The sequence below is a fragment of the Hydra viridissima genome, unplaced genomic scaffold (genome assembly GCF_058129835.1).
Source record: "Hydra viridissima isolate aposymbiotic clone 2 unplaced genomic scaffold, HvirCarnegie_v1 scaffold_3, whole genome shotgun sequence".
NCBI classification, from domain to species: Eukaryota; Metazoa; Cnidaria; class Hydrozoa; order Anthoathecata; family Hydridae; genus Hydra; species Hydra viridissima.
This window is the reverse complement of record NW_028324302.1, coordinates 2942356-2967451: the sequence shown is the minus strand read 5'-3', so window position 1 is coordinate 2967451 and position 25096 is coordinate 2942356. Positions and strand designations below refer to the sequence as shown.

The following is a 25096-nucleotide window of genomic DNA, read 5'->3' as shown; positions in this document are numbered from 1 at the left end:
AATTTATGAAAACAAATCATTTGCAAAACAGATGACAATTAAACTAACTTAAGTAAGCTTGTCGCATTTTAAAAATTGAATTTAACAAGGTAGTTCGAAGAGTTTTTTCTTAATTTGGAGGAGAAAGTGTGTGATTGAGTTGGTAAGCAATTTAATTATTGTGTTGAATAGTCCTTTCGGTTGGGTAGTGATAACAACATCAATGATTCTCACCCATATCAATTTAACATTTTATAAAAATAGTTTTAGAAATTTTCTTTTTAATTTTTTTAACGGCATTCCAGATTTTGATTTTTTTTTGTTGTTTTCTAATTCTGAATAAACAAGCAAATATTTGCTTGTTTATTCAGAATTAGAAAACTTAGTTTGAGAGAGTTGTTACTTGTAACATGTGATAACTAAAAACCTGGACAAAGTTTGTGTAAATATAAAAATGCAAAGGAAAAATTTCATGAAAATGCAATCACTTCTCTTTTTTTGCAAATTTAATTTTTTAAATGTATTATTAAAAAATGATTTATTTAGGAATAATTAAAAATGAAAAAAAAAAAAGCTTATAACGAAGACTCCCTTAGAAAACGAGTGTACGCATTTTTGGATTTGTATCCGGATGACAACAAAAACTTTATTGTAAATCATTTTCGAACGGAGAACATAAAAAAATCTACTATTTATAATATACTTAAAAAAAAGGGGAACAATATAGGACCAGAAAGAAAAGTCGGAAGTAATTTCATCCTTCACGCTTATAATTCTCTTCGCTCGACCAAGGGTTTGGTTGTTTTACTGGCTAATTCACTCACTCACCACACTTGATGTTAAGTTACATATTCATCATAAAGATAGAGCAAGTGGAAAAATATTTTTTTACTAAGTTTCTCTAAAAATAGTTGCGGTTGATAGGTTTTTCCGAAGTCGCTATGCGATTGTTACTTCGTGCTAGATTTCCTGTGGTGATTTTTTTTTTAATGAAGAATTACCTATTTATAAAAAGGTTGACTGATCAAAAATCTAAACTTTAGCAATTGTGACGTTTCTATGTGAGAGCGTAAAAGTTTAATAAGATTTTATATGATTTGTGAATATTTTTTTCGCGACTCATTTTGAAAAACTTAATCGAATTGACAAGATAGACATTTTGAAAAACACTTTAATGGTTTCGAACATGAAAGCTGCAATTCTTATTGGTAAGTAACTCTATTGTTATGTTGTTTGGAATATTCCCTTGAGTAATAATAATGATGTCGATAAAGAAACTAACAAATGTGTGAAAATTGCGTTCACTAGAATAAATGTGAATATATGAAAGCGAATTCAAATTTTCAAAAACTAAGTTTGCAATATCTTTGAATCTAATTTAACCAGAAAGTTTAAAGGTCGAAAAGTCTTTATTCCTATTCGTTAGTCCTTCATCAGCAAAATATTCTTTAAGAATTTTGACAATAAAATTTTTGCAATAAAGGAAGCACTATTTAAAAATTAAACTTTTATAATGGCGAAGTTCTTAAAGTCATATTTTCTCGTTGTTATATATGAGAAGAACTTTACTCTTCTCACTTACAATGGTTGGGAAATCTTTGATGAGAGGATACTCAATATTCTTGTATAGGTCACTTTTTTTTTGTTTTTTTTTTTCCTTTTTTGCATGTAATCAGTGTTTCCATAGGAAAGTTTTAATAATTAAACGAATGGATTGAGTTAAACGAATGTGTTGAGTTTATACTTTGAATGAAATTAAATTATTCATTTTTAGCTTTTGCAAGCCTCTTCGGTAACGTTCAAGGTCAAGGAGAGTGTGGGAATTTAAATTCTACCCAGGTACAAAAGTTTTTTACAATTAATTAAACTTCTTCGTTTCACATTAAAAACTTTTAAAATTAAAAAATGATGCATTAAAAATTGAAGAAGTTATAAACTCAATTCGGCTAAACTCAATTTTTTTTTAACTAAATGCTAAAAAAGAAAGGGAGAAATATTCCTCTCTTGTCAATCTTATAGTAAATAGTCTTCACATAAAAATATATCGTTATATTAGTATAACAGATTTGGAAATTTTATTTGAATAGATTCAAGCGTTTACTGATCAATATAACAAAACTGACGAGGACAAAATAAGGAAGAGTCATATTGACGGATTGAAGGAAGCGATTCAGTCTATATGTGGCGAACTCGGCATAGATGATGAAGATCCTAATATTTATACAGAAGGCAACACTTTTTATATGTGTCAAATGGTAAATATAACAGAGAATCAGAAAGACAGTACTATTTGCAATGATGATGGCCACTGTGTAAGTTTGGGTGAAGATATTTTAAGCAATTACTGGGATTGGCAGTGCACAGAAAAGGATGTATGCAATGGTGTTAAAGTTGCTTTGGTTATGGTAAATATTTTTAAATTTCAACATTTTTCGAATTTTAAGAAAACTTTTTTTTTTACTTAGAATTTTTTTTTTTTTTTTAATTTGAATTTATAAATTTGTTTAAATTTTTTTTTCTTCGCTCGATTTACCTTAATTTCAATTGTTTTAACTTTAGTTTGATCAAGATTTATATGCCGATGAAACAAATGACACTGAGCCAGTTTCGTTTGTTGGAAATGTATTTATTTTAAATCCAATAACCAACTGTGTAATTGACTGCATAGATTGGTCGAGCGTTAATGTTACTTTTATACTCCAAGACTATTCTGTTTCAACTACTACTGCAGTTGAAACCACCACTACAGAAACAGAAACGACAACTGTGTTACCTGAGACGACAACTACTTCAACAGAAACAACCACCGCCGCCGCAATAAATACAACAACTGCCTCACATAATACAACTGCTTCAAAAAATGCAACAACAGTCTCAACAGCTACAGAAACTACCTCAAAAGATACATCAACTGTCTCAACAAATAAAACAACGGCTGCAGCAAACACAACAAGCTCTACACAAAATGTGACTTCTACAGCTTCAACCATCAGTCAAACAAATTCGACGCTTGAGCAAACGACAACTACGGAAGAAACAACTTCAACCACAGAAACGCTAACAACAACAGCTGCATCATATGTATATCAGGTAAACCCCAGTTTGACATACTTTTTTAATACAATTTTTTCTTTTGTATAAAAATCTTTAGAACTTAGACCAATAACCGCTTTTTTTTCATATTTTCCTGTTTTTAGTGCTTCCGTTTTGATGGACAAAATAGGTTTTGGCGAAAAGGAGGATGCGACACATATCTTTTAAATGATACTATTGTTATATGCACTTGTTCAGAACCAGGCCCCATCCGCGTTTTTGTTATTGAAGAAACTGATGAGGAAGACAATTTTACATCTGTTACCGTACCGCCATGCATTCCAATAACCACAACAAATGAACCAACAACAACGCAGTCTGAAGCAAATGTAACGATGGATCCAAGTTTTGTTAAAGTCGAATGCACCTTTAGTTTTCCGAATCCATACGATCCAAATGACGAGAATTCGATTTGCAGCGAGTGTCAAAATATATTTAATATGACAAACGACGAGTTTCAAGATTGTGGAACTTCAAACGGAAGCACAATTGTTCAATTTAGCTTAATCGGTAACTCGTCTAGTGTCAGTACAGCGTTGAACATAATAAGTGATTTGGTTTCAAGCGGAAAAATGACCATAACAATCAACGGCGTTGTATTTGCTGCTTCTAAGGATTCCTTTAAAGCAGTATACACGATCACTCTCCCACCTCCAACTTCAACTCCAGACGATGATGACGATGATGGTTTAACGGACGCAGAAATTGCAATTACGGTTGTGTGTGTCGTAATTGGAGTCTTAGGTCTTATAGTTATCGCAGTTGTTGTTTACCTCGGACATAAGAAAAAGGTTTCGCTTTTTAGTCTAATTTTCAACCCAAAATTTCGAAAATATTTACAAGTTTGTTCTTATCTTTTTCTTATTACAGTAAGAAAAAAATTATAAAACAGATAAAAAATTATAAATATAAAATTATATCAAAAAATTATAAATAAAAAATTATAAATATAAAACAGAAAAACTATTTTAGATTTTTTTTTTCCTATTAAAAAAGTTGTTAATGATTGTAATGTATTTATAGCATAAGAAACGACCAGTTTCACCCAGCGAGAGTGCAACTCCAATAACGCTTGATGCTGAAAGCAACAAACACTCCTCAAGTAAACTTTTTTTGCATTTCATGTATAATTACGTATAATTAGAACACAACATTCATAACTTACGTATAATTAGAACACAACGTTCATAACTTACGTATAATTAGAACACAACATTCATAACTTACGTATAATTAGAAATTATACGTATGATTACGTATAATTAGAACATTATATGTGTAGTTACTTATAATTAGAACGTTAGGAGCAATTTGAATAAAATTTTTGTACTTTTGTTTATTGCAAGTATCGAGTATCTGTAATATTTTTAGATTTGATAGTTTTAAAATCTAAACAGACCTTTGCGTGAATTTCATTCGCTATTTTCTTAACCTTTTTAGATGAAAAACATCATAAGGGAAAACACAACCCGACATATGAAGGAGATATATAAGTAAAAGCCACGAAACTACTATTGGAATATTATAAAGGTCAGTTCAGATTGGCAAAAGATGAAAAAATGTGGTCAAAGAAAACGTTTAGTGTTTGTTGCTACCACGTGAAGTTTCAAATTTAGTTGCATTTTATATTTGTTAATTTATCGCCATTTTAAAGTTTAATCGTTTTACCGTCGAAAACTTTTTTAAAATTTTTTTTCGGAATATTTTCTAAATTTTCAAGTGATTAACGCATGATGACGTCAAAGGATTAAGTTCGAAAGAAATAAAAACTGCTTATTCAGCAGAATGACGCAAGTTATTTTTGTTAAGAACTTGTATTTAAGGCTTTCGGAAGGTGTTTTTTTTTATCATTATTTAATGTAAATTTTATTTAATTTTGTTTATAAAGAAAAATTTAAACATGTTAATATAGAAAAAAGTATGTATACGTTTATAATATCAATAAAATTTTATTATCATACATCGTATTACAACATAGAATTATACATCGTAAATACAGCGTAAACTCAAATGAACAAAATAAAATCATTGAAACTAAAATGCTTAACAATGAACTGCAATAAATTTATTATGCAACTTTTATTCAACATTATTTACAATCCAAATCTTAGATAACTCTAATTTCAAAAAAAAAATAATAATAAAAAATATCAATGTGTTTTGTTTGCTGCAAGCAGAATAAGATACTCACTGAAAATGAAACCAGTGTCTCTTTACAAACTTTACTCACCTTTCAAAAAGCACAAAAAAAAATAATAAATAAATAAATAAAATTCATAATGAATACAAATTTTTTCATCACACAAAAATTGCTCTTTTAAGTCTACATTGTTAAAAATAGGCAATCCCTACGAAATAATAGAAAAAATACAGAGGCCCCAGATTTTAGTTTTCATCGGAATCGGGGGAGGGAGAAAGAAAGAAGAAGCGGCTACCTCAACAAAACTTTTGCAAGGAAAACTCGTAGTTAAATTTAAAAATATATATTTTTTATCAAAATAATTTGATAGCGCCCCACACTCAGCAAGTTTCGGAGCCCCTGTATAAGTAATATATTACATCAATCAATAAACTAAATGAAAGTTTTACAAAACTAAATTTCTAAATAAACTCACATTACTCATTATATGTAAAGGGTTTAGTCTATGATAGACCTCACTTTGCCAAAATTCAGCCCTGCTTGGGTAGCTCCTTTATTTGAACCCATTTGCAATCCAATTATATTTTGCCCTCTGGTTAATTGTTCGTTTGTAAAATTTCTTGGATTTTTTCGAGATTCTTTTGGTCCTAAGATTGGTCCATGATACCCGTGCGCCTGAGCCTTTCTTCCTAAAGAGTGTATTGTGTCTATGACACTTTTGATATTATACCCGTCATATAAGTCACTTGTTTGAAATAAGTCCGCATTTTTAAGCCCGTACGCTCGGCAAGCATTTAAAAACAATTCGATATTTTCCATGCATCTAAAAGGAGTGGTTGGGGGGTTAATTTTTTTAATAATCCCAGGTGACAAAGATTGAATGAGCTTACATAAATAAACTCCGTCTTTTAAAGCATCAGCTGTTTTTTTCATTCCTTCTACCCCTAAAAACGCCTCTTCTTCGTCAATGACTGCCTCAATCCAACATAAAGCATCTTGCTCGTCATCATAATTGTACTTTTCCTCATTTTTGCGTTTAATTTCTGCAGTTAGTCCGTAGCCAGTCGGTCTATTTGCCATTAAAGTAAACTAAGAACTATTATCAATTGTACAGTTAGATAAAAATGGTTTTTTGATGGCACTAAGTTTAAATTTTCTTCAAAGCTGCGGCAATCTGAACGTTTTGAGAACAATAAATCTTCATCTAATTGATCTTAATAAATTTGTTATTTTCTTTTCAAATAATTCTTTTAACTTTATATCGTATAAGAAAAAAATTTCTTGCTGTGAGAGTGTAGGAATGCAGAATTACGTTATTTAATTTTTTGAATGAAAAAATTTTTTTTTTAATATATCTTTATAATTAAACTTTTGTTATTTGCTTTAAAAATGGCGGATATCCGAAAGTAAAATGAAAAAACGAACGTTTTTATATATATTTTTTAATTTAATGCGTGAGATTATTACATGCAAGATTTTGTTTCTTTTTAAATATTTTTATACTTATGGAATGAGTCCTAAAAGTCTGATTTTTATACTCTAACCATAATATGAAGTCATGACATTTTATATTACGATTGTAATTCTAAAGTTAAGACAAATTTTGTAAGTTCTGGTTATTAAACTCTAATATTCGCTGTAAAAACATAGAAATGCCTACTGGCGTTAATAGTTATTAAGAAATTTTTCTGATGTAAAGTATTTATGCAAATTATCCGGTAAAAGTATTTATGCAAATTATCCGGTAAAAGCATTTACACGAGTTTGACTGCTGTAAACATTGACACCATTTTCTCTGGTGCAACTTGGTGACTCAGTTTTGCGAAGAAAAACAGTTTTCGCAACCGCTCATTAAAAAATTAGAAGAATTTTTAAAATTCTTGAGAAGTAAATAGGCTCTCGCTTGATTAAGCATTTATGATAGTAAAAAAATTCTTTTCCCACGTGTTTAACGGTAAATTCTTTTTAAATGTGTGATTCTGTGTTAAAAAAAGCATTTTGTTGTTTTAATGCATTCCTATTGATGCACAAAATTCATAATGTTCCGAATAAAAGAGTACGGCAAAGTAGAAAACGAAAACATTCATGCAAAACAGTTTGAAAATAAATTTCTTAATTGAAAGATGTTAAATTACACTAAAAAAAGTGTGCAGCATGAAAAACACAGAAAAAGGTGTTAATTTACGTTTTTTTTTGTGTGTTTTTTACGCTTTTAGTGTAATTTAACCTTTTTAATTAAAAATGTACAAATGATTTTCTTTGACGTTCCTTTTTTTTTCTCGGAAAAACTCTGAGGAATTTTCCTCCTTTTTTCATTTCTTTGAATTTAAAAGTCAAACTTCATTGTATCAACTACCTAATTTACTATCCTCATGCCATAAACTGTTTGAAATTTCTTATATTCCACTAAATGATCAGCAGAACTGCGCATCTCTATAGTTATCTTATGGGTAACTAATAAAAACATTATCGCGCAGAAAACATCATAATTAATCCATTAATTGAAAAACTATGGTAAAGTATTTGCTTAATGAATTAATTCTGAGTGAATGGATTTTTTTTAAACTAATCTCATTTATTAATGAATCAAGCAGTGTCAAGTATAATTTTTATCTTACTTATTTATGAATCAAACAGAGTCAGGTGTATTTTCATCTCATTTATGAATCAAACTGTCAGGTGTGTTTTTACCTGCGAAACTTAAAAAAATATATCGATGATTTTAAGGAAATTCGACGTGTATAAAGGACCATAAAATGTAATAATTCGAAACGAAAAAACAACGTGAATAAAAAAGTTGAATTATCCGCTATAGTAAATATTTGAAAATAATATGGCAGACTAGCTACAAGATTAAAACAGATACTAGTAGTTCTAAGTGTTGCTTTCTTATATGCATAAATTGTAGCTTTAATAAAGTTGTGTATTGTTTCAAACATCATTCTCATCAGTAAAGTCACAGACCCAATAACTGAATTGTGAGTAGCTAATTTTAAAACACTTTGGTGCTATAACATTTGGACGGTGCTATGCAATATTTTCTTTAATTTTTGAGGAATTAATATCATATTTCTTTTCATGAATTCTATATTTTACAGTAACAAACCGGATGATAGCTAGTAAATTGACTATTCTAAAGATCAGAAGAAAATGTTGCAAAGTTTGGAGTCCTGCAGATTTTTAAATTAGACATACCTTTTTAACGAAAAAAAAAAAAAAAAAAAATCGATGAACATTCGCATTACTATCGCACTCAAGTTTCTTCAATTTCCACGCAAATGATGACATAACTACTCTCAAAGTAAAACCAATGAATTTAGTACAAATGTAAAGTAGATGTTTAAGCCAAAAACACTTCATTTGCTAGATCAAGTATCCTCCTAAGAGCCAAATCAGGCTTTCTTTCTGCTTCATAAATGCTCTTTTATGGCATTAGAAGAGTTGTTTTACTTTTTTGGTTTAAGGCCACTGATAACCTTTGATCCACAGGAAACAAAAAATTAAATCTACTGCTGGTTAAGCTCAGTTATTTAGCTATATCTTAAAATTTAGTCAAATCTAAAGAAATAGATTATTTTTATTATTGTTCAGTTGCTTCCGAGATAAAAGAAAATGGCGTCTTGTAGCTTTTCAATACACCGCACAAAATAATCCAATTAAAACTGAACGTCTGATTTAATCACTTCCGGATTCACTCATATCATCTCGTTCATGCACATTGATTTTCAAGGGATATTCTTGATCGCATCCCATGTAACAGTCACTCATATAGTACAGATTGTACAAGTGGTTACCGGCCGACGGTGCGATAAAGTCCAATTTTACTTTGGCTTTTTGTTGAAGCGTCAATCTCTTGATTGAAATTAAGCTAAAAAAAAAACAAAAAAAAAACAACCTTTAAATATTGATAACAATATAGTTAAAATTAACCTATGGCGATTATGAACGAATTTAAACTGCCATCATTATTGATTTAACTTATTTCAAACAACTTTAATTATGACTCGAAATAGAACTTTGAATCAGTAAAATTATTTCGTTATGGAGCTACCATCAAGGAGAATATAGGAACATTTATAAAAAACTAAGATTACCTGTTATTTTTCTGATCACCTATTACTATCCACCAGCCTTCTTCGCGTTTTTGTGGAAAGAAAGGAGCAATAACAGGTCCGGGTTGCTCGTCCTCACGCTCTAAGTTTACATTTACAACTACTGGTCGACCGCTAAAGGAAACAAATGACACAAAAAATGTAAAGCGACCTTCGTTTTAAATTTAACAAATATATATATATATATATATATATATATATATATATATATATATATATATATATATATATATATATATATATATATATATATGTATATAAAGAGTTTGAGCCACGAGTAAAAAAGAATCTACAGCATTAAAAAAACTGAAAAAATATGCGGGATGTTCGAAACACGAAAAACCTAAGAACAAAAAAAGCAATGACAAAATGTAGAAAGCAAATAATTTTTTTACCTTGCGAGAGACTCTTTGCCAGCAACTTCATAAGATAATTCAATATTCGGGTATCTGTTGCAAAATTTTGCAACATCTTGCATTTGTAAATCTGATAATTTTAACAAACTATTGCGATCGTCGTCTTGCATGTCCATGATATCAAAAACTGACTCAATCTCCTGAAAGTATGTTATCAAATGTTTTTCATTTTTGGCGATGATAAACTACTGCATGAAATGAAAAAAACAAACTAAGATGAAAACTAACCTTTTCCTGACATCTTTTAATGATCTCAGCAGAGAAATGAGGTATTTGTTTGAGGTAAGAGTCCTTGGACCACATTCCTTGAGTTACCATTTGCGCAAGCTCCATAGCAGTGATCGCAGGAGATAACCAACCATTGCTGCTAAGAACGTCAACACATGCTTGAATCAAACGCATTGCCTTAAACAAGGATATATGAATTAACGGAGATTTTTTGATTTTTAAAGATTCATGAACTCAAGTTAATAAAGATATGATACAAAATAACATATAAATTAAAGTTAATAAAGATGTTTATGAAGTAACACAAAATAATATAAAGTAATAAAACCAGTTTAATAAAGGCTATTATCATATAAACGTTAAACTTAATTTACCTTTCCTAAAATAAATTCTGTGTCTGACTGAAGTTCAGCAGATAATTGCATCCTCGACAAATGAGCTTGTAAAAGTAGGTTAGTTTTTACATGGGGATCATTAAACTTTGCATTTGAAACTTTGTATGGAACTCGATTTGAAAGCTAAAAAGAGGGGAAAAAAAAAACTTTTTAAAATTTTGATCATATAAAAAAACAAAAAAACAACCTTATCATACATTTTAAAAATAGAGTATGATTTACCTGCTTCAAAATTGTATCTTCATGCTGACGTATGGGTAGATTTTCGTATTCGTATGCAGAAGAAATAATTTCAATTAAACCTTTCAACTTGGTTTTGGCAGAAAGTGAAACACTGAAGAGTTCTTTTTTTTTTAAAAAAAAAAATTTTTTTAAACCAAAAAAACTCTCATTTAATATAAATAGGAGTTACTACTTATTAGAATCTGAAACAAAGATCTTCAGAAACAGAAAAGCTCCTCAGCAACTGAATTTCTTAAAAATTCAACCACTCAAATGACAATTAACAAGAAAAATAACAGCACAAACCTATCGTTGTATAGTTGATGTAATAATATGCAGCAATCATTCCAAGATTAAGAGGTGTAACATTCATTTCATCTTCTATGGAAACGCACTAGAAATGATAACACCATGAAAAAATACAAGAGAAAGGCTTGAAATCTAAGAGCCTTACCTTTAGGTAAAATCTATTCCAGGATTAGAATACATTTACTTGACTTTCTTTCTAAAACAATTTTGATAAAACTTTACCTTTGACTGCTCTAAATCAGCCAGTGTATTCTCAACAAGCTCTGACATGTGATCAGACAGATGCCGATGAGATACTCCTGAATACATAAAACATAAATCACGTGAATTAGTTGATAAAAGTTTAAAAATAAAATAAAATCCTTCTATACAAACCAATTCTACAACAAATCAGAACAAATTAACCTTTAGGCACCTTGTAAATTATAATAGTTAGGATTTTGTGTCATTCTTCTATATAAAAATGTCCATGTTAAATAATCAACAGCATCTTGTTTGTTTGCAATTGTTTTAGTAACAACTTCAGCGTTGAAGTGATCATGAAGACAATGATCTAAATGTGACTCAATAGGCAATGGCTCATAGAGAAACTTTTTGAAGAATTCTTTCTTTGAGGCTAAACATAATATTACAGCTTTGCCAGAGTCATCAAGTAGAGGACGGTTAGCAATTCCAATCATCTGTAGTACATCAGTAACTGGGTAGTCCACATAAGTGTGTATTTTACCTTCATAATACAATGTGTCTACAATGACTACTAAATGTGCATGAGTGCTAACAGTCCAGCAAAGATTTCGAGAAACAACTATTATCTATAAAAAAAAAAAAGAAAAAAAGAAAATTGTTTAACAGACAAATTAAATTAAACAGTAATTATTTTAGTGAAGATATTGGTCAGCACTATACTTGAACCATACCTGGACAGCCCCCGAGGTAAAGAGCTGTTCAACTACTTTGACTTCAATGTCAGTAAGTCCTTCATGTAAATAGCCCACTCCATAAGTAAGAGTTTCTTTCAGTGTTTTTTCTTGGATACGCTTTAGGTGAGGTTGCAAATCTTCTTCGGTGCAGTGAAGAAACCTTACAATTAATTTTGTAAAAATCTTCAATGAGATTAAACACTCTCATAAAATATTTACTTTCATTTCAGAACTTTATATTAAAAAAAAATCTGTTAAAGAATAGTGTTGAAAGGTATCAATTTCTAATTTTTTTCATTTACCTCTGAGGTTGATTCTCAGCTCCACAAAAAGACAGTAAATCAAGTGCAGTAATTTTACTTTGCTTTCGAGATGGTACAAATACAATAACAGGTTTTCTTGGTGATAACCTTATTATTGACTGATAAGCAGGCTTAACCATAGCTATAAGACGGGAGCCAGTGTGGGTAATATTGAAGCCCTAATAAAAAAGGTATTTTAAAAAATATTTAAGAGAAAATTTCTACAGCTTATTTTTTTATTTAAAACAATCATTTTACCTGAATATGTAACTCCAGTGGCACTGGCCTCACATTAGGATGGAAGTTAAAGATATTATTTGTGCTCACACCAAGCCACTGCGCGATGTCTTTTGAGTTACTAAGTGAAGAGCTTAATGCAACTATGCGAATGCTCTTTTCAATCTGAGATGATATGTAACGCATACGAGAACAGATCACCTCCATCACAGGCTTAAAAAAAAAATTACAACTTTTTAAACCATTTTTCAAATAAAAGTTAGCAAAAAAAACACATTTCAAATTGTCTGACTTTGATTAGATGTGTTATATTGTTATTATTATATGAACATAATTTGCTTTAACTATAATAAAAATCTGAACATTATAGAACCAGTAATCAAAACATTCACTGATTTTAAGAAACCTCTAATAATTGTTTAAATGTACTAAAAATGTTTGTGTTCATTGAAAAACCTTTTGAGAGGTAAGAACAAATATTTTCATACACACACATAAAAAGAGATAAATATACCCCATTTTCTCCACCAATCAAATGCAATTCATCCAAAATAAATAGATTGACATTCTGAACATTTTTTCTCTGCTTCCACCTACGTGATAAAACATCCCACTTATCTGGAGTAGAGATAATAATGTTACCTTTAGCAAGCAATTTTAGATCTGCACTTGTTTCTCCTGTGAGCATAACTACATTTTTTCCAAGCATTATGCCAAATTTACTGCGCCAATCAGTAAATACCTTAATATAAAAAACAAATTTTAACTGTAAAATTAAAAAACCTTTTTCTTAAAAGTAAGAATAATATCTCCATTTGCAATTTTGCCATTAAGGAAAAGACTAAATTACACAAAATTAGTTGAACTCACATTTGAAATTACTAGATAAAATAAAAATTTCCCGATATTGAATAAAACTAGTAGAAAACCTGCTCAGCAAGAGATTGCAATGAAGTAATATAAACACAGCGTGCATCATGATGTTGCAGCAACAGATGCAAAATTGAAAACTCTGCACATATTGTTTTTCCACTACCAGTTGGAGCACCAATTAAGATGTTGTCATCAGAATTATAAAGCGCATTAAAAACTGAAATTAAAAATGTTAATCATACTGCAAATCTAATTTTTATTAATATCTGCAGCTTTTTACTTTGAAATGTTTTAAAAATTATTTTTTTCAATAATATTTAAACAATATCTACCTTGAGTTTGGATAGGATTAAAATAGGGAAATTTGTCTTGATAGAGAGCTTCAAAATCTGGGTTTCTTAATGCTGATACAGGAAGTGGTTGCAAGTCTAGCAACTCAGTTGGTGGAGGATTCTTTTCAGGTAAATAAAGATGTCTAAAAGATACAGGTAGCTGTGTTTCAGAATGTAACCATTTATCTGATATTACTCTGATAAAGTATTGAGGAGGTAATGGCTCAAAAACTGGAACAAAGAATTTCACTGTGTGTTCATCAGTTGCATATTTTGCTTTTAACAAAAAATATTCATGATGTAATATTCTTTCTCCATCAACATCTTCCACAAATATCCAGAATGCCTCTGAATTGCCATGAATTTTTGAGTCCCATTGAAAATCTGGTGTTATTGTAACTTCCACACTTAGGGTAGAACGTGTGATGGGCTGAATATGAGTAGTAACCTCAACTTTAGGAAACTGGTGCACAAACTTATGAATTACCTTGCCCATCTTTGGAGCATGAATTAATTCAGCAATTTCATTATGACCAAGATCATAAAACCTTTTCCATGGAAAGTCTTTTTTCTCAATCTTTTTAATGACCTCAAGAGGCATTTTTTTGAACTGCCTCAAAGGTGTCATTGATAACCACATACGACTGTTAATCATCTTACAAAGATTTAGAACTCTATCGGTTAACTGTGCCCAGCCACGATGAAGACAAATCTCAAAAATGGCGCGCATAAGACGACCTGCAGATTGAGTGACAAAAACCATATCAGCAACAAGAGCAAACCCATCAAGTTTCAATTGTGAAATATATGCTTGTAACAAAACATTGACTTTAGCACTTGCTTCTTCAATGCTCTCTTTGACAGGTATTGGTACCCTTTCGATTAAAAGTTGAAGCTCCATCTTTTCTTCCTCTCTAACATTTATATATTTAAATTCTGAAGAAAGAGAGAAAACTCGGAAAAGTTCAATTTCACTGAGAGTAGCTTTTAGAAGTTTGTTATAAGTTGCCATTGACTCTTGTGTGCAGTAATAATGACTTGCAATTCTTCCAAGTTCAGTTGTCTATAAAAAAAACAAACAAGATTATTAATCTAAAATAAAATCAAAATTTAATCCCAGTACACAACAGTGATGTCAAGAATAATTTTAGGTAATAATCACCTGTAAAATGCCAGTTTTTTTGTCATACTTAATAAGTTGGTTTTTGTCAAGTAGAACTGCTGCACTATGAATAAGGTCCATTCTACGCTGTTCAAGCAGTTTGTCATTTTCCATATCATCATGAGAAATTCCATATAATGTAGGATTACGAAGCATGCGAATATAAAGATAAGTATAACCTAAATATATTTAAAAAATCAATACCTTCTAATCTGTATGATTCAACTTACTGAAAGTAGCTTTAAATATGTTTTTGATGTGTTTTTTGATATTTTTATTACTAAACAAAATAAAAACATTTAACACTTCAAGATTTATGTAAATGAGTAAATATTTTTTATATCTCTAACCTAGCCATGTACAAGCATCTTTTACACTCTGTACTGTACCAAGCACAATCTCTGCATTCAAGTTATCTGCCAATTTGCTAATAAACTGGCTTTCAACTGGAAGTTGTTGATTTAACAAAGACAAATAGTACTGAAGTTCAGTATGATTTGTTATTAGAATACCTTCACCTTTTGTATCATATTGTGGACGCCCAGCACGCCCAAACATTTGTAAGATATCGAGTGCACCTAGCTCAACCCATTTTCCTTTTTCTGGGCTATAGATCTATAATGGCCCATTAGAAATAGAAAAACATAAAGATTTTTAATTTAGGATCAATTTTATTTTTTTTTTCATTAAAAAAAACTGCATCCAACCTGAGTTCCTTTAATAATGACAGTATGTGCTGGTAAGTTGACACCCCAAGCTAATGTAGCAGTTGATACCAGAACTTGAATGTGACGATCTCCAAATAAATCCTCAACAAGTGTTCTGTCAACACGACTCATACCTGCATGATGAACAGCAAAACCATATGGTAGAATATCTTTTAATTCTAAGTTTTTAACCTGTTCTGCTTCTGTTCTATAGAAAAGAAAACATTTTTAAAGATATTGTGAAATGAAAACGTTGAGATAAAAAACCCAGTTTCTGAAAGTTTTAAAGTAAAAAATCTTTTGAATAAAAAGAAAAAGCTTTTGTTTCAAATAAAAATATTAATAGCATCAAATATTTAAAACTATGTTAGATAAACTAGAAAAAAAATTTCACCTCAAAACTTCCATACTAGCTGAGTCTTCTCGCAAAAATTGCCCCAAAGTATCTCTTTCCAAACACAAGTCTCTTAGAGCTCGAGCTGTTTTACCAGTTTCTTTACGAGAATGAACAAACACTAGCACCTGATTTTTGCCAGCATTTTCCATGACTTTTTCATAAACAACTTCATTCATGACTTGAAATCTTTTGATAGCTTTTTTTTCTGTCACACCAACATACTGTTGCTCAAGTGGAACAGGCCGAAAGCTATTATCAAAGAAAAACAAACCTTTGTCCACATTGACTCTCATAAATGTTGCAACATCTTCATAGTTTGGCAATGTAGCACTCAATCCTATCAACCGCACAGGCTCTTGAGTACTTTCTATTTGTCTAATTGTTCTAGCAATTATTGCTTCAAGTACAGGACCTCTTTCATCATGCAGTAAATGGATTTCATCAATAATAATTAGCCTTACTAACTGTGTGTAAGTGCGCTCACCTGCCTTTCGAGTAATAATATCCCATTTTTCTGGCGTGCATACAATAACTTGTGTGTTATCAATTTGTTCCTTGTTTAACTGATGGTCGCCAGTTAACTCAGATACTTGAATATCATAAGATTGCAGCCTCTATTAAAATAAATAAAGTGATTACATAGTTAAAATGGAAAAATAAATAAATTATAAGTAAAGTGATTTAACTTTGCTTTTAATATTAAAATCTTAAAGTATATTTCTATAAATATACAAATATAAGGAGGAAATAGTAAATAAAAAAAAAGCCAGAAAGACTTCAATTGGATTCATAAAAAAGCACAAAAACATAAAATTTTTTTTGCATGTAACAAATAAAGAATCAGTACCTTTGAAAAGTTAAGCACCATTTCTTGGACAAGAGATCTCATAGGAGCAATGTATATGACTTTGAACTCACTTGTATTAATTGTACCATCAAGATTAATGTGTTTTCCAATTTCACGCAGAATTGCCATAAGTGCAACATTGGTTTTACCTGCCCCAGTAGGAGCACACAAGAGAAGATTTTCATCAGTTTTCAATGCAGCATCTGCTAGTTTACTTTGAATTCTGTTTAGCTGTTTATATCCTTCAAATGCAGTCTGAGAGTATTTTGGAAGATCGCTGATCTGAACCAAGACCTAGAGATAAGTTAACATGCAGTAACTGAAGAAGTGACAATAGCAGCAGAAAAGAAACAATTTTCTGAATATTTTAACATGAAATAGGATAAAAGGGCACGGTGTAGCAAAATTTTGTCCAAAGTTATCTACATTACAAGCATAAACTTTTTAAAGAAAACTTGAATATATTTACTTTAAAAAATTTCCTTGTAAAACTACTGTACGCAAGTCAACAGCATTAAATTTCACTAAGAACTATAACCAGTAATGTAATCATTACAACTAATAATTATTATTAGAATCATTGTAACCATAAATCTCATTTACCTCTCCATCTTTTAATGGTTTTGGTTTTAATGCAGGCACATGAACTTCCTCATAACCTTTTCTTTGCTTTCTAAATGAACCATCTGGTAATTGACACTTTTTATTTGCCATAAAATGGCTTCCATCTTTAAATGATAAATCTTCTAAGTCAAGCAATTTCTTTGCAAACCTACTCTAAAGATAATATTTTTTCATTATAAATACATCACGATGTGTTAGGTGCATGAAACACCAAAAACAACATTAAAAATTTCATCTAAAAACTCATTTAAAGTTGATTATAAGCTGAAATTTTTAAAAAAATAGTTCACATAAAACCTTGTAACTCAAATTTGACTTAATTGGTTAAAATAAAGATAAAATTTATTGTAAGACAATTACCAGTTTATCTTCACCATCTAAAGCACTAAGGTCAGCATCAACTCGAGATTTTCTTGCAGCAGCTTTTCTTGCACGCTCAGCCTAAATCAAGGTTTAAAATCCATTTCAACATCAATATTTGTTTCACAATTGTATTTGCTATAGTGAGGCAAATTTATCACTGCAGAAAATAATTTAAAAAGTATTTGATGTTTGAACATAGTAACTAAATAGAAACCAGGAAAATAAAATATTAATGCACTTTAAGTCATGAGAATGCAGAAAAACTCACTTGCACCAAATCCTTTTGATCCTCTTCTGAGAGTTGATGAAGTATTTCAGCAAGCTCTGGGTCAACTTTCATTTTAGTTTCTAGGTCTTTGCGTTCTTTAATTGTTTGAGCCATTGTCAATAACGTGCAATATAAAACTATGAAGAATTTCAACATTTTACTCGGTTTTTTACTGTTTTAATAAAAGCAATCTGCATACATTTTGTTAACTAAACTAATTCTGCACTGAAAAATTTAACACTAAGTAGTTTTAAAAATGAACACATTTAAAAGCTAAAACTAAATCTAGGATATTTATTTATATGATTGCATACCGATTTTCAATTGTTCATATTTGGAACTACTTAATTTTTTCAAATTTCTTATTTGTTTTCTTTTTCATTTTCAGATTGAATATTTTTTTACAGATAATTTTATAACTATAACTTGTTAAAATTTCCTAGCTAAATATTTCATTGAGCGCAATTAAAGATTAGTAACCAAAGCTTGTAAGCAGTTACTACTAAATCACATTCTTTAAAATATCATAGGATAAGATAGATCTTAGTAATATAGTAATAATAACACCAGAATAAGATTGATCGGATAGATTTCAGCTATAGACCTAATGGACAACCATTATCAGACATTTTTTTAACACTGTCATTTTGTTAAATATTATTTAGTACTACCTTTTTGTTAAATACTATTGATACATGAGGCACTGACTCCACAATATTGTACAATGTTGTTTTCAAGAATGAAAAGATTGTAATTTTGTTTGAAGTAACTGTCAAAATTTTTAAACAACAAACTCTATTGTAATTTATGAACAGCCATAAGTCAAATGACCTGATTTTAAGCTTAGGATGTTTCACAATGCAATTTTGAGCAGGCAGTCAACACAAGCAGATATAGCTTTTTAAAAAATCAAGTTGACGTTCCTCTAAGTATATTACTTATTTAGATGTCAAACACAACTTTAACAGATTTGCTTAAACTCAACAAAGTGGTTTTTTTGACTGCTGACTTTAATAGCTTTTTAGGTACCAGCTGTGAACTTGGTAAGGATTATTTGAAAAAGTTATGTGTTGCACAATTATGTGATGGTTCTAATTTATTTTTAACTTTAAATTGAGTCAAACTTTTGCACTTACAATTATTGAAAAACATGATTTCAGCATATTATTAAAGCCTGAAGGGCTAAAATTCTTTGCTTATACAACAATAATTTGAGATTAGCCCTGACTTAGTTGTTATCAATATTTCTCTGTTCATGAGATATTAAGCTTGAAAATAAGATTATCAAACTTCTATATTGTTATTTGATTTGTTGTAACACTTGTGAACTGTATTGTTTATGAACTGTATTGTTGTACAAAGTAACATCCAAAACATGTGGGACTCATGCTGTGTTGGACTCAAAATCACTAGTCTTAAAAAAATAAGTCAGGAAAAAGTAAATGCTGTTAGCTTAATCTAGTAGAAGCAATAGGAAATTCAAAGGAGGTGTTTAGAAACTTGATGAAGAATAAAAAGAGATTTGTAATGTTAATATTGCTTGAATGTTATTTACTATTTAGTAAATAAGTATTCATTTAAATGAGTAATTTAAAACAAGACAACATTTGAGTGTCACACCATAGAACTTTTAGTGATACCAGGTTGGGTAAACTTAAGCCTTAGAAAAACATATTAGGAATGTGAAAGAATTGCAAAATCTTTTTTATCTTGTTTATACTTGAAACTACTCAAATGTAGTATAGATTTTGATTAGGAAAATAATATAAAAATATAAATTTATTTATTTATTAATCTTTTTTTTTACTACTTTAACTTGTCATAAATCTTGAAAAAAAAACTCTAAAAGGCTTTTTTAAACTGGTTTTTAGTTCCTGAAAAAAAAAGATTCCTAAGAGTAAAAGGTTTCTTGAAATCAACAATTGTCTTACCAAGACTCATTTAAAATGCTTTAAAATTGCAAACATTGCAACTGAAACAGATATTTAATTTTAAAAATTTGATTTAAGCTAATAAAATGTAGTTTATCTCTTAAAGCCAGTTAAAGCCACTCAATAAACTAGCTTTAATGTTCAAATTAACCCCCTCTTGATTTGAAAGATTTCTTTCTTTCTCTTTTCTAAACTAAATTTTGTAACTTATTTTTGTGAATAATGAATTTATATTACTTTATTAATTGGAAATTATCAATAAGATATGATTTTAAAGACTTTGGATTTTGATATAACTATACACCTTTAAGATTAGAGTTGTAATCTATAAAAAATATTACAACATGTGCATAAGAAAAAAACTTACTCAACTTTCGATGTTTTCTAAGAGTTTTAATGATAGCAAATTTGTCATGGCCCAACAAAAGTACTAATTTATTTTCTAGATCTCTTTCATCATTTGCATTCTAAGAATAAAAAGAATTTTGTCCAGTTTTTATCATGTGAAAATATTACCATTTTACCTAAGTATATATATAAAAAAGCTTTAAGTTGGTATGTACTAATTGAAAATGCACTAATTGAAATAGTTAAAATATGAAAATGGCACATTATACTACTTTTTAAAATTCAATTAAACGTCTGTTAAATAAAGTTTTCAGTTTTTTAAGCTAACTTAAAAAACTGAAAAAGTTATAACTTACTTTGAGAACATTTAAAACTTCATCAGCTTTTGATCTTGATAACTCAGCATCATTGTAAAACTTATTAAGCTCTCTTTGTAACCAATATGCATCAATCTCACGTGGATGAAGAATCCCACTGTTCTTTTTAAAACCACTTTCATCATCAAGCTAAATGTTACGATGGCAAAATAAAACTTCAAAATATCATGCATTAAATGTTATCTATAAACAGAGTTAATTTCCTTAAAATATGAAATTAACTTTAAAAAGATCAAAAATAATTTTTTTTTCTTTTTTAAAAAAAAATTGAGATCAAAATTTAAACACCAGAAGTTCAACAAAACTAAACTAAACCATTACACTGCAGAAACAAAACTAAATCTATGACAAATGATAGTAGAGCAATACTCACACCACCATGCAATGTCATATCCACTTCAGCCTCGACTCCTTCATCATCATCATCAGACTCATCACGAATCTCACGTACATCTTTTTCCTGATAATCGAGAAGATTAGAAAATTTAAAATCTCTAAATTTATCATAAATTAGTGTTGAACACTCTAAAACTATTATATGCATTAAATCAAAACCTCCTCCTCTTCTTCGTCAAACTGGACTGCTACACCATAATTTTCATCAATCATGTCCTCTAAAAAAGAATAACATGTAAAACTTAGAAATATAAAATTTGACATTAACAAACAAAAGTAAAATAAAAATCAAGTAAGAAAAATCTACACACATCCTCTCACAAACTAAATTTTCAAAAATACCATCTGCAGCTCCTGAAACAGGTTCTTTTTCAACTAAATAATCTGTTATCTTTCTACCAAGATTTGACAGCAAAGCATATCGCTCATCAGCCATATTTCCTAGCAATGCTGATATTTCTTTTTTTTTTTCCTTTTCCTAAAAATAATTTTGGTAGGAAGATTGCTGTAGGATAAAAAAAAGTTAGGAAAACTTAAACTATAATTTGAATCAAAGTAATTTAGAAAAAATTCTCTTGATTAATTTGCTTTCTGTTTACCCTTTTGCTTTCAACAAGATGTTAAAGAACTTTTAAAAACCAAACATTTTAAAATAATTTACTAACTTTAAGTCGTTCATCTTTTAAAGTAATTAAAACTTCATCTGCAGCACCACAAAGTATGTCACGAGGCTAAAATATTTAAGGTGTTTACTGCTTATGTAACCAATTTATTAAAATTTTTCTCTTAACAAATATTTTTTTTCATGATAAAAGTTGCATAATAGAAAAACAAACTTGAATTTTCAAACTTTTAATGTAGCTATTTTCAGCCGTAAAAAAAAAATAATCATTTTTACAGAATAGTATCAAATAGATTCTGTAAAAAATACCATAGAATACCATCAAAGTCGTACCAAAAAAAACTACTTGATGAAAATTTTCAAATTGTTTATATAATCTGTGTGATTTAGCATTTTATAGTAAAAAGAAAAGTTTAATACTGTTAAAAATTCTTACATGAAAACAAGTAAATAGTCATGTGTTACCTGATCCCCAATTGCAGCTTGAATAAAACTAAGGAGGACTTCATATGTTTGACGTGTTTCAGAAGTTTTTGGTCTGTAATATATACCCTCCATATCATCTACCTTATCAGATAAGAGAGTTGAACTTTTTAGTTTACCATAGTTCAAGTTATCAGCTTCTTTTTCTGTTTTTCGCTTCCTAAAAATTCAATACTAGCTGTAAGGTAAAAAAAAAATAAACTTATTCAGAAATTTTTTTTTGTTGAAAAAACATCAGCAAAAAGGAGACAAATCTGAAAGCATACTTTGCTTTCTTAGCTTGATCCTCTAGCTCTGGTGGTTTAGATCTCAAATATTTATCACCCATCTTGATTCCTTCAATATGATGCTGTAGTGATAAAACCTCACCAGTTGCTTCATCTCGACCACGCCGTTCAATTAAACTAAGATCAGCTTGTAACACAAGATTTGAGTTCTAAAAAATTGAGAAAACCTTTAACTTGACATATAAAAATGTTCAAACATTATAAATTAAACAAAAAAAAGAATAACTTTTTTTCAAAAAATAAGCCTCAGATAAACGATAAATACACAAAACAATTTCTAAATGATGTTGTCACTGATTGGCACTTGAAATAGAAAAGAGAAATGACATGCAACAGAAACCTTACAGAAAATTTAATAACAAATCAAATTTATTATATTCGATATAACTATTTAAAATTGATAAATACAAGATCCTACCGCCTTATATTCATATTGCAGTGATCTTGCAGTGGCATCAGCCATCTTTGATGTTATTCAAACAATATAGCTTTAAATAAATTAAAAAAAAAGGGGAAGATTATTTCTACTTATAAAAGAGTTATGAACCATGATAGATCTTTCTATAAGTATTTTTTAAATAAAAAACACAATTAACAACTGCTATTGCAGCAAGGTTAACAAAACAAATAAAAATCTAATTTATTTTTCCTTTTAAATAGAGAAAAAAGATTATTAAAATAAGGAAGCAAAAAATCTATATATTTTTTAAACATTTTTGTATTCATTTTTTTTTTTTTTACAAGTAAAAAATCTATGAAGTGCTAACACAAAATACCAAATTTAACATAAACTTTGACAAAAACAATGTTTTTATCAAAGTGTATCAGAGAAAATCTTTTACATGTGACATACTAAACTTAAAATAATACATAATAAATTTATAAGAATTCTTAAGAGAAAACAAAACAGCAAAACATGCAGCAAAAGCCACTACAACAGTCATAACTTTTACAAAGATTTTATATTGCCATTAAGTGGAGACATATCTATGAGTGAAATTTTAAAGTCAGTACCATCTCCAGGTAGTTTAGAAGTAATATATGGAAAAATCCAAGTTAAGTACCATCTATTGCCTAAAACAACACGCCAATTTTCCATTAAACTGAGGGAATAATCAGATATTTTCTTGCGACACTCAAACTGAGTCTGGCCCCTACTAATAAAAAAAACTTGAAAACAAACCAGCACTGTAAAAAGAAGCATTGCCATACAGTTTATACCCATTACAAAGGAAATAAACAGTTGGTAAAAACTAAGAAAACCAAAAGTCCATGCAAGCAGAGGAAACAATAACTTGAGTAACAGTCCTAAACCAAAACTTCCAAGGACATTATTATAAAATTCAAGATTATAAAGAATAGTATAACAGCAACCCAACCACAAATAGAAAACCATCATAATAAAATAACGGTGATTATGAAAACCAACACAGTTACCAGTGAATACACAATGATGATCTCGTTTCAACACACAGACATTGCAAACAGGGCAATGATGTGAGCGAGGTGGTGAATTCAGTTGGCAGAAATTACAATATGTCCAACCAGGGTATAAAACTGATGGAAGATTTGCATGTGATCTAATTGTCGAGTTAGACAGAATCGTTGCATACAAGTTTGAAAATACTTGAAAAGCAATATATATTCCAATAAAAATTTGAACACAGTACATTGATGTAAAAGGGTCATGGTAAATAGGTAAAACAACAAAAAATTCAAATAAAACTATTCCAATTAATCCAATATGAGTAAATGAAAAAGCCAATTTATCTGATAAACAGTGTCGAGGCCAGATACTCCTAAGTATCCCCATTATAATGCCAGTTAATAAAATTATTATAGGTATCTATTTCTTGTCCTAAAAAGAAAACAATAACGCTCTTGTTTACGAATCTCTTTATGACAACTCTTAGAAAAAATCATAAATTAAGGTGTGACTTTGTTGTTCATATTATGGTGTAAACTTAATAGTTTAATAAAGTAACTCTATTGGGTCAAACTAGATACTTATGAACCGGCCATATTATATTTAACTACAGCTGATCTAAGCATTGCTTTTAAGGTAGTAGCGTTTTAGTTAAAATATGCATTCTTACCATTTTAGATGTAAAAAGAAATATATATCTAAAATGTTACTATGCGTTTCTACTATATGACTAGTTTAAAGACGTAAAAATTGGCAACATTAATGAAAAACGAATTAGCTTGACAGTTATCTTATTAAACAAACTGTACAGTAAAAGATGTTTTAGTCCAGAGGTTCTATGCAACCGCCATTATCAACAGAGCACGCTATGCGCATGCGTATTATTCAATTCAGCGATGCTGTTTCTGAAGCTAAGATTTAATTATAATAAGGGATGTTAGCCCAACCCGCATCTTGTGTTAAAATTAGGGATCGCCGGTTACAGTATACGGTATAGTAACTTTACGGTATACTTTACGGTATACTTGGTATACTAAAATTTAGTATACAGATTAGTATACCTGTTTACTTTTATTTGTGAAATATTTTTGGACTGGCTTTAAAATTATATTTTCTTAATGAATTAAATTACTGCATCATGTCTATTATTTGACTAAACATGATTAAAGTGTTTTTTTTTATTCAATTTTTGTTTCTTAGATTTATTTAATAAAAACTTTAATTTGTTTAGTTGTTATATTTTTATACCAGGCTGTTTGTGCTGCTCTTCACCCTTTTAAGATTTAAGATTGTTTATTCT

The 25096-nt window shown here is 29.4% G+C and overlaps 4 protein-coding genes and 1 long non-coding RNA gene across 5 annotated transcripts; 2 read left to right on the top strand and 3 right to left on the bottom strand.

The window, feature by feature from the left end:
* Nucleotides 1–1032: 1032 nt before the first annotated feature.
* Nucleotides 1033–5030, top strand: LOC145180724 (uncharacterized). Its single transcript, XM_090081769.1, has 7 exons — nt 1033–1187; nt 1754–1818; nt 2067–2384; nt 2539–3069; nt 3177–3863; nt 4096–4174; nt 4513–5030. Exons 1-7 carry the CDS (start codon nt 1154–1156, stop codon nt 4563–4565), a joined length of 1767 nt encoding a protein of 588 aa, XP_089937895.1. The 5' UTR covers nt 1033–1153; the 3' UTR covers nt 4566–5030.
* A 426-nt stretch (nt 5031–5456) lies between these two features.
* Nucleotides 5457–6432, bottom strand: LOC149890602 (myophilin-like). Its single transcript, XM_090081770.1, has one exon. The coding sequence runs from the start codon at nt 6290–6292 to the stop codon at nt 5711–5713; it is 582 nt and encodes a 193-aa protein (XP_089937896.1). The 5' UTR covers nt 6293–6432; the 3' UTR covers nt 5457–5710.
* Nucleotides 6433–8049: 1617 nt separating this feature from the next.
* On the top strand, nt 8050–8445 carry LOC149890601 (uncharacterized). The gene is made up of 2 exons (XR_016451255.1): nt 8050–8190; nt 8311–8445. It is a non-coding gene; the product is annotated as an uncharacterized LOC149890601 (long non-coding RNA).
* Nucleotides 8446–8728: 283 nt separating this feature from the next.
* Nucleotides 8729–23079, bottom strand: LOC145180419 (U5 small nuclear ribonucleoprotein 200 kDa helicase-like). The gene is made up of 32 exons (XM_080055302.2): nt 22789–23079; nt 22350–22519; nt 22066–22243; nt 21644–21709; nt 21321–21456; nt 21138–21196; nt 20956–21042; nt 20562–20711; nt 20225–20324; nt 17927–18063; nt 17656–17736; nt 17275–17448; nt 16672–16965; nt 15822–16438; nt 15428–15635; nt 15071–15335; nt 14721–14899; nt 13559–14621; nt 13283–13443; nt 12868–13095; nt 12375–12566; nt 12117–12295; nt 11812–11974; nt 11310–11706; nt 11117–11193; nt 10892–10979; nt 10586–10707; nt 10343–10486; nt 9969–10145; nt 9720–9880; nt 9307–9438; nt 8729–9080 (listed from the first exon to the last, which is right to left on the bottom strand). Exons 1-32 carry the CDS (start codon nt 22831–22833, stop codon nt 8888–8890), a joined length of 6423 nt encoding a protein of 2140 aa, XP_079911428.2. The 5' UTR covers nt 22834–23079; the 3' UTR covers nt 8729–8887.
* A 240-nt stretch (nt 23080–23319) lies between these two features.
* Nucleotides 23320–24183, bottom strand: LOC145180479 (putative palmitoyltransferase ZDHHC24). Its single transcript, XM_080055375.2, has one exon. The coding sequence runs from the start codon at nt 24181–24183 to the stop codon at nt 23320–23322; it is 864 nt and encodes a 287-aa protein (XP_079911501.2).
* Between the last annotated feature and the right edge of the window lie 913 nt (nt 24184–25096).

Bases quoted from the DNA above. Each gene is read 5' to 3' on its own strand.
- LOC145180724 (XM_090081769.1), top strand. From the start codon at position 1,154: ATGGTTTCGAACATGAAAGCTGCAATTCTTATTG. The intron at 1,188-1,753 runs GTAAGTAACTCT...ATTCATTTTTAG, and splicing joins GAAAGCTGCAATTCTTATTG to CTTTTGCAAGCCTCTTCGGT. The intron at 4,175-4,512 runs GTAAACTTTTTT...TAACCTTTTTAG, and splicing joins AAGCAACAAACACTCCTCAA to ATGAAAAACATCATAAGGGA.
- LOC149890602 (XM_090081770.1), bottom strand. From the start codon at position 6,292: ATGGCAAATAGACCGACTGGCTACGGACTAACTGCAGAAATTAAACGC.
- LOC145180419 (XM_080055302.2), bottom strand. From the start codon at position 22,833: ATGGCTGATGCCACTGCAAGATCACTGCAATATGAATATAAGGCG. The intron at 14,900-15,070 runs GTTAGAGATATA...AAATATATTTAG, and splicing joins AGATGCTTGTACATGGCTAG to GTTATACTTATCTTTATATT. The intron at 9,439-9,719 runs GTAAAAAAATTA...TGTTTCCTTTAG, and splicing joins GGCAAAGAGTCTCTCGCAAG to CGGTCGACCAGTAGTTGTAA.
- LOC145180479 (XM_080055375.2), bottom strand. From the start codon at position 24,183: ATGGGGATACTTAGGAGTATCTGGCCTCGACACTGTTTATCAGATAAA.